The sequence below is a fragment of the Belonocnema kinseyi genome, chromosome 2, assembly GCF_010883055.1.
Source record: "Belonocnema kinseyi isolate 2016_QV_RU_SX_M_011 chromosome 2, B_treatae_v1, whole genome shotgun sequence".
NCBI lineage: Eukaryota > Metazoa > Arthropoda > Insecta > Hymenoptera > Cynipidae > Belonocnema > Belonocnema kinseyi.
Window position 1 is genome coordinate 110,135,949 of NC_046658.1, and position 15,375 is coordinate 110,151,323.

Here is a 15,375-nt window from a genome sequence, read left to right on the forward strand (position 1 = left end):
AAAAATTCTAAAATCGGTGCATAATTGCGTTCTAAATGTCATTTTGAACCTCGTTTTCCGATTTCACCCCACTGTGCGGCGCGGTGTGTGTGACTTGCTTGGTACTCACAAGTCCAATCATCAGTCTTCAAGTTACGCGATTCATCTCGGCTTATTACAATTAGTAAAACATTCTTTACCTCTTATCGTTCATCAGTTTTTATTTCTACACTTTCAACAGTTTTATTGCTTTAATATTACTAACAAATACAAATCTCAAATGCATTTATATCACAGAATAAAAAAAAACGAAAATTTTTTTTTCATCTTTCTAGTCCTTAGTACCATTGTACTTATTTTTACATGTGTCATTTTTCTGACATAAACAAAATGAAATACATGGCACTTGAGCTGCTAAACAAAAACATGATGAAACTCGTGAGCAAGTTGTACAACGACAGCTTGGTACAAATTCATCTGCCGGATGTAATAAAATATAAATTTTCTGTGGTAACAACACATTATCCACCATAAAGTATCCATATTGCAAAGGATCCAATGTTTCTGCATTTGCGTTTAGACAGTTAACTTGCTGGTAAGTTACAGATTGGCAGGACGTATAAAATATAACAATTTTATCAATAAGTGTAATAATTATTTTGTAAAAAATGTTTTGTTGAATACCAAAATCTGAGGGAATGGCATATTCAGCGAGTGGGTTCGCCAGCACGAGCTCGAGCGCCAAGCAGTCTCACACCGCGCCGCTGCGCTGTCGCGCGCCAAAACACGCTATTTGTAAATATCAATAACAACGGTTTCCCACTGGTTAATCCGACATTCCTTATGGTTAATAGGTAGAGGAAGACTTAAAGAATAAGTTGATTCTTTATTTTTTTCAAAATATTCAATAGATCAAAAATTATTAACATTCAAAGTTACAAAAAATCGTCAAATTTTGAACTTTAAAAATTCATAACTTTTCAAATATGCATTTTACAAAAAAATGACAAAGGACCATTTCTTCTTAAAATGCCTCAAATTATCTAAAGAAAATTTGTCCCATTTAAAAAAAGCATTTTTTCATAATTGTTTAAACAATTGCGTTTTAAACAAAACCTAGGCACTTATCGCAAAATTAACCGGTACCATTGGATTCAGCGGGTCAAAATACATAAGACTACATAGTTTTTATCCTTTACCTCTTTAATGCATACGGGATCCTACCCAGCTCCTGGACTAAAAAGTTTTGCTCATCTCAAAAGTTATACGTGCGTGTAGCTAACCTCTTGCTCATCGGTGTGAAGCGTCAGGGGCTGTAACGGTTTTAGCCCGAGAGTCCGAGTTAAACACTCGAACTCTGGAAATTTTTCAATGTACTTTTACCGAGGTTCTGGTGATTCTGAACCCACCTTAAGCTGTAGGTCCCCCCATCGTGTACTTGACTGAAACCCAGTCCTTCAATGATGGGGTAAAAACCAGGCTTTGTCCAATATGTCTGGGCAGACTGCTCTCATCAGATCACTTGATTGCATTATAAAAATGCGTACTTGACTGATGATATATACCGGGACAGCCCGGTGCAAAATGATCAAATAAAATTCCAACTCTAACCAAAAATGACTTCGACATGTTGGGCAGTAACCATTTTAAGCCTTTGACAAAAATGAATGTTTTAAAATGGTTAATTTTTTTTATACCCTACCGAAGGTGTTCCGCGTTGATGTCGCTGTAGGGCTTAAGCTCTTCTCTCACGACTTTAAAGGCAATGTGGGTGGTAGCATTGCTACTGACAGGGGTTCACTTGCTAAATAGGCGGATAACGAAGAGGAGAGGGACTAAGTAGAACACCAAAACCCATCAATAAAAAATGGAGAATATATTAAAGATTTTGAAACGCTTGTCGCTTCCCAGGGATCGTCGGGGTGCCCCTGGAGCCACAGCTGGGGACCTCAGCATGCACGACAAGATTGTCAGCACCAGGAATTATCGCAAACACGTGTTACATCAAGACGTGGTTGACCGGTGCATAATCGTTGCTGAATGGGTCTTAGAAAAAAAATATTACCCATTAAGGGGGTATCCCCATATAGATTGATGAAAAAATCTCTTTTTTTATTGTAAAAATAGAAAGTATAACATTTCAAGAATATTCTATTAAAATTTTAGACCGAAATTCGGAGCGGTTTAGCTGCTATGGCTATTTTCGCTGACGTCCTTCAGTGCGCGGAACAGGTAGGCAGGTGCGAGCTCAGACTTTAAACGCGTTTACCTCGAAATCAGATTTTTCCGATTTTCCTAGTTTATGGGCACGAGAACTCAGCGAATTTTCAACTTATAATAGACGCCATTTTAAAGATAATTTAATTGTTTAGTCGATATACCTCTTTGTTTTTGTTCAAAATTATTATTTAACCACTTATTTCCATAAACTATAAAAAATAAAAATTTCCAAAATTTTTTTTCTGTCATTTCGTGAAATAATTTTCCCATGCTTTGAAAATAGGTATATAGACGAGGCATAGAACTTATGATAATAAAAAAAACCGATTGAAATGTCTCACAGAGGCACAGGACTGATGGCGTTGCCCATAAAAACAGAGGGGGAAAAGATTTGTTAACTTTCGGGCGTCATGGCGGATTTGTTTATTAATATTTTTCATTAAAATTTTTTTTTATTTTAATGAAACGTCAATAAATATCAGTTCAAATTTGAGATCGAAACATTGTGTAGTTTTATTAGAAAAAATTCCCAAAGACTTCTTCGATTTTTCGCGATCTATATAGGGATACCCCCTTAAAAACTCAGGTTCTCATTCGAAAGTCAGCCTATCTAATGGGTGCCAATCTGGAATTGATTTTTGTTTTAAATTAGAAAGATTCAATTTGTGGAAACTGGACCCTTTTTTATTAGAAGTAAAACTTCTTAATTAACCATAATACTCTAGTAAAATGTAAGAACAATAAGTAAATTTAAATTATTATAATTATTGAATATAAATTGCATTATATTTTCCAAAATTCTTTAATTTCTTAAAAATATTTTTTGCTATCTATAGAAAATATGGTATTCTTATAATTTGTTGTTATTTTTAATCACTCACATGACTGTTGAATATATACTATTTCATTAATTATGTATAGAAATGTTTGTAATGACTTATTACTCGACAATATGTAGTAGTTTTTCATGATAAATGTTATTCTTATATCAATTTTCAGCATATTTAGTTAAGAGAAAATATTTTTTCTGCAATTAAACATTGCAAAGAAGTATTTATTTGTATATAAATAATTCAGGACAATTAGGTTGAATCTTGAACTATATATTTTTCCTAATTGAGTGCGAGTGCAGTCATTAAAATGATAGCAATGCAGTTATAGCTTGTGCTCAGATTCCCGGAGAAATTAACGGTGATTATTTGGTGTGATATAATGAAGAAAGAAGCCACGGTTCGAAGTTTCAATTTTTATGTTACTTAAAATTTCTTATATATGGATCACAATATGATAGTGACTTTACAAAAATTTATATTCTTAAGAAATAAAAAAATATGTAAGCAATCTAATGAAATAATAATTATTCATTTGTTAAATCCCGAGAAATCCACTGCATTTTTTGTTAAATTTTAGCTGCATCTTATGGAGAACTATAATTAAGTACTATAATCAGTACATATTTTTAAATACTATGTCAATATAGTGAAGTCTCGAATTCACGATAATATCGTCAATATCACTCGAACTATAATTACATACATTTCATAATAAAATTAATGTAATATATCAATCGTATCATATCGTCGTTAGATTTCTTTTTTCTTGATTAAAAAAAATGAATGTCAATATGTCAGTCGTATCGCATAATTGTTAGGTTTTTGTTCTTCTTTTTAATTTGCTAGAATTTCAAAGTTAAATTTGCAAATTTTAGTTATTGTGAATTGACAATTGTACGAACAAGATGTTAAAAATTCTTTTCGTAATCATTCTCTTCGATTTAGCATTGGGCGGTAAACCACGCTTTAAAGCATGCGGTAAGTACGAAAAAAAATTATTTCAGAATAATGTTATATTATATTCACAGAAAAAATGAAATATAAGGTTTACATTGAATTGGAGAGAAATGGGGATTTCATCTATTAGTTGCTTTTTGCGCTTTTTAATAAATGGTATTAAATAATTTCTAATTCGTATACAATAATTTAATTTATTTCGGAGGAGACATGTCAGCAAGAAATTTTTTTTTGTGTTTTCTGTAGCTAATTCCACATGTTTTACCGAAATTTGCTCATTTCAGCGTGACGCAGCAGACGAGATCAGAATTATTCTCCTAACCTCGGGGAAACTTTTGCCAAAACATTTTTAATTTTTAATGGTTTTAACTCTTACCTGCAAGATATTTTAATTTCTTTTGTGGTATTTAAAATCTAATGTCCCGATTTATAGCTCGAATTTACTCATACTTTGCCGTTTTCCTATTGCTGCTAAGAACACCGTAGCAGAGACAGCTTTTATTCCAACGTAGAATAAACTTTCGCCAAATACGATGTAAACTTTAACAGCTTTAAATTTGTGTACATCTCTTTTTAAAATATTGGCTGCATTTTGATATATCTTAAAAGAAATTATGGAAACGGATAATTCACCTTTTTGAAATTCTTATTAGAAAATGCATTAGATATGTGTAAAATTTAACCCTCATTGTTTTTGTCAAATGTTCACGTTTTAAGATCATTTGAACCCGATAAATAGGTTTCCATGAAAGGTTCTGTCTTTATGTGTGTGAGTACGTGTCTCTGCGGGTATATGTGTAGATTATTAGTCTGTAGGAACGAGTTTCAGTTTTTTTATTTTATAAAATATAAAGTTAATTATTAGCTCATTTGAGAAAGAATCGCGGAAATTTATACTAATAATCGGTATATTATGTATATATTTAATATGTTGAAAGATATCAATACGAACATTAAAAAATATTAGCCTTAGAATTATCTCAGGGCGTCTATTCAAATTCTGTAAAAAAATTCCCTGACAATTCTAGGTTATTGCCAGGTATCTATAGATTTTCCCAAGGTATTAATTTTCCTGAATAATTAGCCACTCAAGTATTGAATATTACGTTCTTTAAAGTAATTCTGACCCTACATCCCTTAAAAAGTATTACATAATACTTTTAAAAAAACTTCCGTTATTCATTTGAGAATGGTTAAATGGTAGTTAACTAAGCTTATTAAAAGTGGTAAAAAATATGAATAAATGAAGCATGGTAGAAAAAAGGCTTTTTAAAAAAATGTCTGCCATACAAATTGTTCCTCTTGGTGTCAAAATGTCACCTGAATGTTGTCATTATTTATAAAAAAAAATATTTAGACATCTCTTAAGTCAACTTTTGCACAAAATTGCTTTTTTAATTTCCACTATTAATTTTTAATTTTACTTCAGTACATATGCATTTTACCCTTTTTCTATTTTAAATTAAAAAAAAACATTAACAGCGGAAACTAAAATACCATAACCAATTTTTTGCAAAACATGAGCTTAAGAGATACCTATTTTTTCATAATTCTGCCAATATACAGTGGACATTTTACACGAAAAGGAATCATTTTTAGGCATTGAACCATTTTAGAAGAAAAAATAAGGATATTTTCTAGACCAGTATAATAAGTATATAACAATTGCGCGAGTCAATTATGAATAATCTTTCTCTTTATCCTTACAAATATATAACTGTGAAGGAACAATAAAATTTTTATATATAAAATCAAATAATGTTTTTAATTTAATTAAGTAACTTTATAGAAGGTCAAGAAATTCCCTAATGGTACAAGCTTTTAGTAAAATTATAATTACCACTAAAAAAATCCAACTTTTAAAGAAAAAAACCTTTAATATATTGTACTCTAACGTATTTAAGTCTGCGAGAAAAATTAGCTTTCTCATTTTTTGTTATGAATTTATTTCACTATTTTAATAGTTGCTTAAAATTCGGAGTATATTTAACATATTCATATTTTCAGTAAAATATATTCAGGAAGAAATTCTGTTCCAACTTCCTGAAAAATGTGCATTTATATCAGACAAAAATTTTGAAGATTTACCTTCAAAATTAAGATGAAAAAATATGTATTAATTATTAATTATTTAAAGTAACTAAAATAAAATAATAATTAGTGCAACGTGAACCTCCTAAATTCCGGAAAAAGCCGAAAAATGAGTATGATTGTGAGTTTATTTATTCACAAGGAATTTCACAAATTTTCAGAAGAACCATCTATCAAATAACTTGGAATATCACAAATATCATATCACATAATATATTTACATTAAAAATAAATTCGATTTCAACTTTTTTTTTAAATGTTAAGTTTAGTTGTTAACTGTTTTGATTACTACATCATTTAGTTCACAACGCTAATTCAAAAGTATTTTACTTGACGATTTTTCGATTTTATGTCGTCATTTTTAAGCGTACATTTTTAATTGAAAGGATTTGAAAATAAAACAATATAAATTAATTAATGGTTTTTAAAACTAAACTGTATTTCGAGTTTCAAAAATTGTACAAAAATTATTTTACAATATGATTTTAAATAGGGTTTAATTAAACAATTGACAGATTGTGGTGTTGAAACTTCAACTTTTTCAATACGAAAGCCCTAATAATTAAGCAAATTGAAATGTCTGATTCAAATTTCATAAACTAATTTCAATGTGAAAAATAACTTAAAATTGATATATTAATTAATTAAACGATTTTATTTGATTAAAAATCCTTTTCAAATATTGTTTCAGTCGAAAATATTAAATTTTCAACCCATTCAGTTCGAAAATGTTTGATTAAAAATATATCTTATACATCAAATATTCAAAAGTGAACAATTGGAACTAAGTCGTTTGAAATAGAAAGCCTTGAATGGTACAAATTTCAGAGTAAGACATTTAAACTTTCACATGTTTCATTTCTTCACACTTGTATGAATGTGAGTTGAAGTTGAGGATAACAACGGAACACAAAAAAAAGTGGTCTGTCCGACAGACTACAATATGTTTGAGGAGTCGCTGAATTTGAATCCGGTGTCCGAATAACCAAGTTGGCTCGTATTTTTCTGAAAAACGAAAAAATAGACGTAGAATCGACAAAAACAGCGATTTTTCAGGTATATTTTTGCAAAAAAAAATATTTTTGCGCCCGGTGGACTTAACCAATATATTTATATGTGTTTTGGGTCGCTTAATTCGAATTTGAGGCCCAAATAACCAATTTTGCTCATACTTTTTCGAAAATCGCAAAAATAGACGTAAAATCGGCGAATAAAGCGATTTTTCTTGTATACTTATGCAACAAAAAATTGTTTCATGCCCGGTGGTCTAAATCAGCATATCCTTATGTTGTCGGGGTCGCTGAATCCGAATACGGGGTCAAAATAACCGAGTTGGCTCATATTTGATCGAAAAATGCAAAAATAGAGGTAAAATTGACGAGAACAGCGGTTTTTGTGCATATTTTTGCAAAAAAAATATATCTTCATCCCCGGTGGACTTATCCAGCATATCCTTATGTTTTTGGGTCACTGATTCTGAATCCGGGGTTCAAATAACCCAGTTGGCTCATATTTTATCGGAAAACGCAAAAATAGATGCAAAGTCGACGGAAACAGCGATTTTTCGTGTATATTTTTTCAAAAAAAAAATATTTTCATGACCACTGGACTTAACCAGCATATCTATATTTTTTTTGGGTAGCTGAATCCAAAATTTATTTCTATAGAATATATTTCGAAAAACGCAAAAATTGAGGTAAAATCGAACAAAACAAATGACTGTGAACAAAAAAAATGACAGATCCCGCTCGAACTGCACGTCAAAACAAATGGCTGTGAAACAAACAAATGAAAGATTGCGCTCGAACTTCACGTTAGTGAAGAGGACAGTGGTGACAATCTTTTTAGCGTGCTTCTTAATGTGACTTCAGCCCAGTTTTAAAAACCATTATCAGTTTCTTTTTTTTTGTATTTTCAAATTTTCCTGACAGGAATTAATAGAAAAAAGAAAAGTGCTATCGAATATCCTGATGTACCTAGCGTCACTAAATCTATTGAAAATAACGATGTTACATATTACTCAAAAAATTTGTCATTTAACAGACAGGCGACTGAAGCAGAAGAAAATAAAAGTACGGATAAAGATTTCGATGTTGATCGTGATGAAAGTTACATTTCAGATTATGGTAATGACAAGGATGATGATGAAAGAAGCGATGTTAATACAGAAGTGTACATATGACACAATGAAAAGAATAAAGTACCTAAACTATTTACGTCTGAAGAATTGAATGATTTATCGCGAGACCTAGGTCTCCCTGAAGATACTTCAGACAGTTTTTCACTTCTGAAGAAAATGATCATGGAAAATTAGTTTATTGTAAAAACATTGACGGATTAATGGAAAAAATGAAACCTGGACTGTATAGACCGGAAAATTGGCGTCTATTCATTGACTCTTCCAAGCGCAGTCTAAAAGCAGTATTATTGCATAATACTAATGCTTACGCTCCAATTCCAATCGCACATTCTACGGAACTGAAAGAGCATTACAGTAACTTAAAATTTTTCATGGAAAAAATCAATTACTCAACTTATAATTGGAAAATTTGCGGGAATCTCAAAATTCTTGGAATCGTTTTAGGACATCAATCAGAGTATACAAAAACACCTTGTTACTTGTGCTTGTGGGACAGTCGAGATCGCGTTCGTCATTACAAAAAAAAAGATGACCAAAAAGAACATCGTTTGAGCAAGGACAAAAAAATATAATTGAAGATCCTCTAGTTGACCCAATAGAAGATTTGATTTAATCCCTTCACACAAAGCTGGGTTTTATGAAACAGTTTGTCAAAGCGCTTGACAAGGATGGCGATTGCTATGCGTATTTGAAAGATCAATTTCCACAACTTTCCGAAGTAAAATTAAAAGAGGGGATCTTCGATGGTCCGCAGATAAGAAATATGTTGCAAGATCCAGAATTCATTACAAAAATGTCTGGCACTGAAAAAGATGCCTGGCTTATTTTAAAAATGTTGTAAAAAACTTGTTAGGTAATAAGAAAAGTCCAGACTATCAAAATGCGGTTTCAGAAATGGTAACAAACTTTGGTAAACTAGGCTGCATTATGAATTTGAAGCTACATTTTCTTCATTCGCATATAAATAACTTTCCAGACAACCTGGGAGACTTTAGTGAAGAGCAAGGCGAACGTTTCCACCAGGATATAAAAGATATGGAGAGGCGATATCAGGGATGTTGGGATGTCAATATGATGGCTGACTACTGTTGACGCTTAAAACGAGATAAAGTCAATCAAGGTACCAAACGAAAGCGAAACCCACTAAGTAGGTCTTTTGAGGACAAAAGGGTTCGATACAAGCGATATAAAGAAAAATAAAAAATAAAAGAACCCTATAAGCGTGAAAGGCAAGGGGACTCATGGTAATTAAGCACCCCAAAGGGAACATAATTTACTATGTCCACGATGTTGTTCCTGGGTAACGCTAAAAGTAAATAAAACTTATTTACAAAAAATCCTACTATTTCCATACCCTGAAACGTGAGATGCAAAGGGAATCTACAGTGAACGACAATCCCAGTCGAGGAAGGTAAAGGTTTAAAGGTTTTTGTCGATCTTATGTCTAATTTTGCGTTTTTCGATCAAACGTGTCAATTATTGAGTTTAAATAAAAAATTTCGAAATTAAAATTTGTTTAAACTTTAATTTAAATTTCACTAGTCACAAACATTTTTGTACTACAAATACACGCATCATTGAAGAGGTTTGGCGGGGTATCCCAAATCATGAGCCCAGTACAGTCGGTCAGATGGTGCGATCGTCGCGAGCTTGGCCATAGACGGAATAGCTCGGAAATATTCGGACGTTTTTAGTATAGTCTTTTAGAATTCTCTCAAATCCCTGTTGCAGATATCAATAGTGGCACTCATTTCAATACACATTCTTTTTTAAGAATACTAGAATTTCTTACATTTCTTACAACTTATGTTACTTAAAATTCTGTCTTTTGACTATAAGTCTTATAAAATTTTTAATCACCATTATCACTTTTTCACACTCACTATTTTCAAAGAGTAAATAAGACTTTTTCTAAACGTGAATACTAATTTAAGTTCTTGAAAATTTAAGAGAAAATTAAAGCATACATTATTCTTGCAATATCTACTTGAAAAATAAACAAATTAGCTCTGACTTATTCAAAATTAAGAGAACTTAATCAATCATCAAAAAAGAGGTTGATCCAAATTTTTGAACGGTAATATATATATATATATATATATATATTTGATTCCTCTAGAATCAAACCGAAGGGCCCGTGACAAAGCCACCGAACGCGTCCTCGGGTTGCGGATAGAGGGTCCCTGTACCAAGGGTTTCTGCTGAATATGGTTACAAAAATAAATAGGCAGTCTCGGACAATTGTCCAGGGGTGGTCCCAGAGGAATTAACTCCCAAGCGGAGGTGTAAAAACCGTGCCCAAAACTGAATGGCACCTAGGTGAGGTGTCGAGAACGGTGACTCTGGGATACTGGGTGACCTCTCAGTGTACGCAGCCTTATCCTTGCATGCGGGGCTCTAAAAGGATGGACGGACCCCTTTCCCTAGCTTCTCGTGGGAACAATAATGACAACACCAAGCATAGTTGTAGTAAGTGCAGTTTAAAACAATAGAACGCGCAGGGCTCCCGACAATGAGTCGGTCAACAATGCCGACCAATCTAGAGCTGGGGGAGCCAATGAAAATGGATTCAATGCGATGGATCGGCGGGATTTTGCACGGCTGCCTACTCTACCACAGCTAGAACAAGCCGGCAACAGAGAAAGAGAGGCGACACTAAGATCAACCGCGGGCAGGCATCCAATAAAGGAAGAGCGATGCTTTATGACCCGGAGAAACATCAACACCAAGGTTTCTCTCAAGCCTAAAGATCTGGCTGAAATGGATGACGAGCTCCGTGGACATTTTTCCGGAGAATCCGACCTCTGGGCTATCAATTATTGTGTGTATAATGCAGCAAGAGCTTTGGCCGATGCGAACCGTAAAACAAAACCAACAGTTGATCATAAAACCAAAAGACGAATGCATCAACTTGCCATAAAGATAGGCTGGGCAAGACAGTACGCATCCCGCATTCAGTGTGTGATTGACTACATCACATCTGGCAGGAATTTTACCGCCAAGGTTCGAAAGTTCGCGCGCGTACTTCGGACCCGTTATCAAACACTTAACAAGTCAAAGCTGCTGACCATCAGGCAGCATATTGTTGAGAGAATACGGTTACTATCTGATGCTAAGAGAAGTCTAGAGCGAAGGGAGAGGTGGGTCAAAGAAAATCAACAGTTTCTCTCTGACCTATCTCGACTCTTCCAAGACCCTCCAGTTACTGTGGAACACCCACCCAAACCAGAGAAGGTCAAAGTATTTTGGAGAGAAGTCTACGAAGTGTAGCATGGACTGAACGGAGACTCAGAAAATATAAATAGCTTCAAGGAGATATGTGATGTCCTCATAACACCTGATAAAGAATGCCGACCCATCACTACCGAGGAGGTGAAAAAAGTGTTAAGAGGGATGAAGAACTATTCCGCAACCGGACCAGATTTTATCAAAACCTTCTGGTGGAAGAAGTTTTCTTCAATCCATCAGCATTTGGCCCGTATTTTCACCTCATATTTAAAGTCGGAAGAGCCGATTCCGGAGTGATTGGTGGAAGGGCGCACAAAACTTCTGCCGAAAATAGGCAACTTAGCTGCCCTGAAGAATTACAGGCCAATGACTGGTCTGAACACACTTTATAAGATATTCACAGCTTTCCTAAATGATAGGATTGTTCGGGCAATTGAACCTATGTGGCAAGAAATGTATGAACAACGAGGCTCAAAGAAAGGCGTAGCGGGATGTCGGGAGAACCTGCTCATCGATAGATGTGTTTGCAAAGATGCAGCATTCTATCAGCGTGACCTATCGATGGCCTGGATTGATTATCGGAAAGCTTTCGATTCGACCTCCCATAGACTTATCATCTGTCTTTTGGAGATCTTAAAGGTTCATCCGCAAATAGTTAGGTGCATAGAGAGATTGATGCCGCTTTGGAAAAACAGATTTACTATCTCATCTGGAAAAAATCGTGTGACAACTAACAAGGTCACGTTTCAGAGAGGTGTCTTTCAGGGCGACACAATGAGCGCACTCCTCTTTTGCCTTACATTATTGCCACCTTCTCTAGCACTTCGCCATTCCGACGGTTACTTGTGCGGCGAATCTGCAGATCCAAAGTACAAGGTCACTCATGTATTTTACATGGACGATCTTAAGATCTATGCTAAAAACAAAGAGCAACTACATCTAGCTCTAGGGATTGACGAGCGATATACTAAGGAAATTGGAATGGAATTTGGGTTAGACAAATGCGTCAAGGTTTATTTGAAGCAAGGAAAACTTAATCTCATCCCTGAAGATCCTGAGCTCGTTGATAGAAGTGCTATACGACACCTTTGCGCTGGAGAGACTTATACATACCTGGGCGTGCCACAGAGCCGCATTCAGGATGTGACATCTAGAAATGATACTCTGCGAAGCAGTTACAAACGTCTCATCCGGCAGTTTTGGTCTTCCGAACTGTCGGCGAGGAACAAAGTATCTGCAACGAACATGCTTGCCGTCCCGGTAGTACTCTATTCATTTGGAGTAGTTCCATGGACGAAAAACGAGCTCAGTTCCCTTGATATCGGGAAAAGAAAGGTTATGGACATGAACAAAAGCATGCATCTTAAGTCTTCCGTTTCGCGACTGTACATCTCACGCCGTCAAGGTGGTCGCGGAATATTGAGTCTTGAATGTCTTTACAACAGGATTATACTGGGTAGAGCACATAGAGTTGCAACTGGAAGAGACCCTCTTCTTAAAATGGTCAGGAATCACGAAGAAGTGGGTAAAGGAGCGTTTCTGTACAAAGCAGCGGAGGGGGTTGCTGAAACACTTGGACTTAACTTCAGTATGAGGGGTGAGCAAAATGCATCAAATCTTATCTATATCGAGTACTCGCTCCTGAAAGCCCGGATTAAGAAAGCACAAGAGAAAAACTTTCGTGAACAACTCCTCGATAAAAGGATGCATGGTATCTTCCACAGAAATGTGAAGGATCAGTCAATGTCTTGTGAGCTAACATTAGCTTCCTTAAATCGCCCGGCTTGAAGTTTGGTACGGAGGGCTTCATTTTGGCATGCCAAGACGGTATCATTTCCACCTTAACATACCGTCGCCACATTTTGAGCCAATACATTCCTAATGATAGCTGAAGGGCGTGCCATGCACACCCCGAACATTTAGTACACATACTATCTAGTTGTCCAACTCATGCGGGAACAACCTACATCCAGAGGCATAATGCGGCACTAAGAGTGCTTTATTACCATCTCTGTCACTCTTACAGAATTAACCTTAATATCGCTCCTCTAAATGCTCCTAGGGAAATCGAGTCAATTGTCGAGAATGGGAAGTGCCGCACATACTGGAACTTTATATTCTCGGCAATTGTTTCTGTGGCTGATAGCCAAGGAGAATGAAAAGAAAAAGAGGTATCCAGACCTTATGAGGGAGTTGCAACGATTGTACCCGGAATATTCTGTTAAACTAATTTTCCGTATCATCAGCGCTCTTGGAGGTGCCAAGCTTTCACTCGCTAATGGCCTAAAAAGCATCCCTGCGTGTCAACAATATGCTAAAACACTTGCGGGAAAAATGACGAAGGCGGTAGTTCTTGGGTGGCTCCGTGTTCTTAGGGTGCACCACCTATCTCACGGTCATGAGACGTGGTTGTGGCTGAAATTTTACCGCGATTTCGCTGAGAGCGCATGCAATTTTTCAGATTAGCACCCGCTCCCGGCGAAATCCTGCGCTTGTCCTTATGACAAATGATTAATTATATATATATATATATATATAGAGGAGAGTACTAGAATATGAGATATTCTCGTAATATGAGAAAGCGGGGTATCAGCTAAACTAAGAGACCCACTCTCTTGGTTCTATCACTAACTTGTAACCCTTGAAGAAAGAGTAATTTCGTGGTATAGTCCATTTTTCATTGGGCTTCTAAAGATTGTAGGCGAACTTTTTGTGAAATCGATGGTGGTCGAGTTCTTGGAAGGGAATTCTTTAAACCCTATTTCTTATTCATTAAATATGTATTTATCAGTAAAGTTTGTCTGGAGTGTAGGGAATTGAATAACTAAGTAGGAAGATTTCGATAGTGTTGAGGTTTTTCATTGTACAGGTCAGGCATAGTAAGTGCATAGTAGCACGGTGTGGTTCTCATAATATAAGATACCTGTTGTTTTTATAACATTGTGGCTGCGCGCGGGAAATTGGTTACAAAAGTGTTTGTGACTACTGCAAAAACTAAATATATCTAAACTAAATATATTCCTGGGGTATCTCATATTATGAGAATAGTTTTACGAGTTAGGAAAAAGCACTTTTTTACATTTTTTGTATTTTCAGCATAAAAACAAATTTTTAATAAAATTTTTTATTTGAGCTTCTTATCACAAACTAAATTTCCTTTAAAATGACCTATATTACTTTTAAATTCAGTGCATAGAATTCCGACAACCACGCCAAACAGAGTTGGTATCTCATATTTGGGTACTCTCATATAAATATAAATATATATACAGGGTGGGCCATTTTAATCTATTTACCAAAAAATCTCAGAATAGTGATATTGTACAAAAAAATTGTTCAGACAAAAGTTGTTCAGGATGAAGGGGGTCAAATACTGGTGACCGTAAATTTGACCTTGAACTTCATTTTCTATGTTTTTTGACGGTCAAACCCATTTTTTTAAATGGAAACCCATATTTTTGACAACGGATTTGGAAAAAGCGGAAAATTTTACGTCCGAAAATGTATTTTGAAAATTTTTTTATGGCTCTTAGGGGGTCATTTCAGGGTCATATTTCAGAAAAACCCTTATTTTCATGAGTATTGGAAGTCAGGGCGTTCTTTTGGATGGAAACGCTTATTTTGACACCAGTGTCGGAAGGAACGGAAATTGTTACGTTCGAAAATGTATTTTCATGTTTTTTGTATGACCCTTAGGGGGTTATTTCAGGGTCATATTTCAGAAAAACCCTTATTTTCATGAGTATTGGAAGTCAGGGCGTTCTTTTGGATGGGAACGCCTATTTTTGATACCAGTGTCGGAAAGAACGGAAATTTTTACGTCTTAAACGGTGATTTACATTTCTTTTATGACCCTTAGTAGAACATGTCCGAGAATTTTTGAATCAGGATTATCATGAAAGATGGATCGGTAGAGGAGGACCAGTT

At 34.9% G+C, this 15,375-nt stretch overlaps 1 protein-coding gene across 1 annotated transcript in view; it reads left to right on the top strand.

Moving 5' to 3' along the window:
* The first annotated feature begins 3,871 nt into the window (after positions 1–3,871).
* LOC117168382 overlaps positions 3,872–15,375 on the top strand; it is a 21,220-nt gene continuing 9,716 nt past the window's right edge. The window contains exon 1 of the mRNA XM_033353990.1: positions 3,872–4,010. Within this exon, the coding sequence (XP_033209881.1) occupies positions 3,938–4,010 (73 nt within the window). The 5' untranslated portion in view covers positions 3,872–3,937. The remainder of the gene's footprint in view (positions 4,011–15,375) is intronic.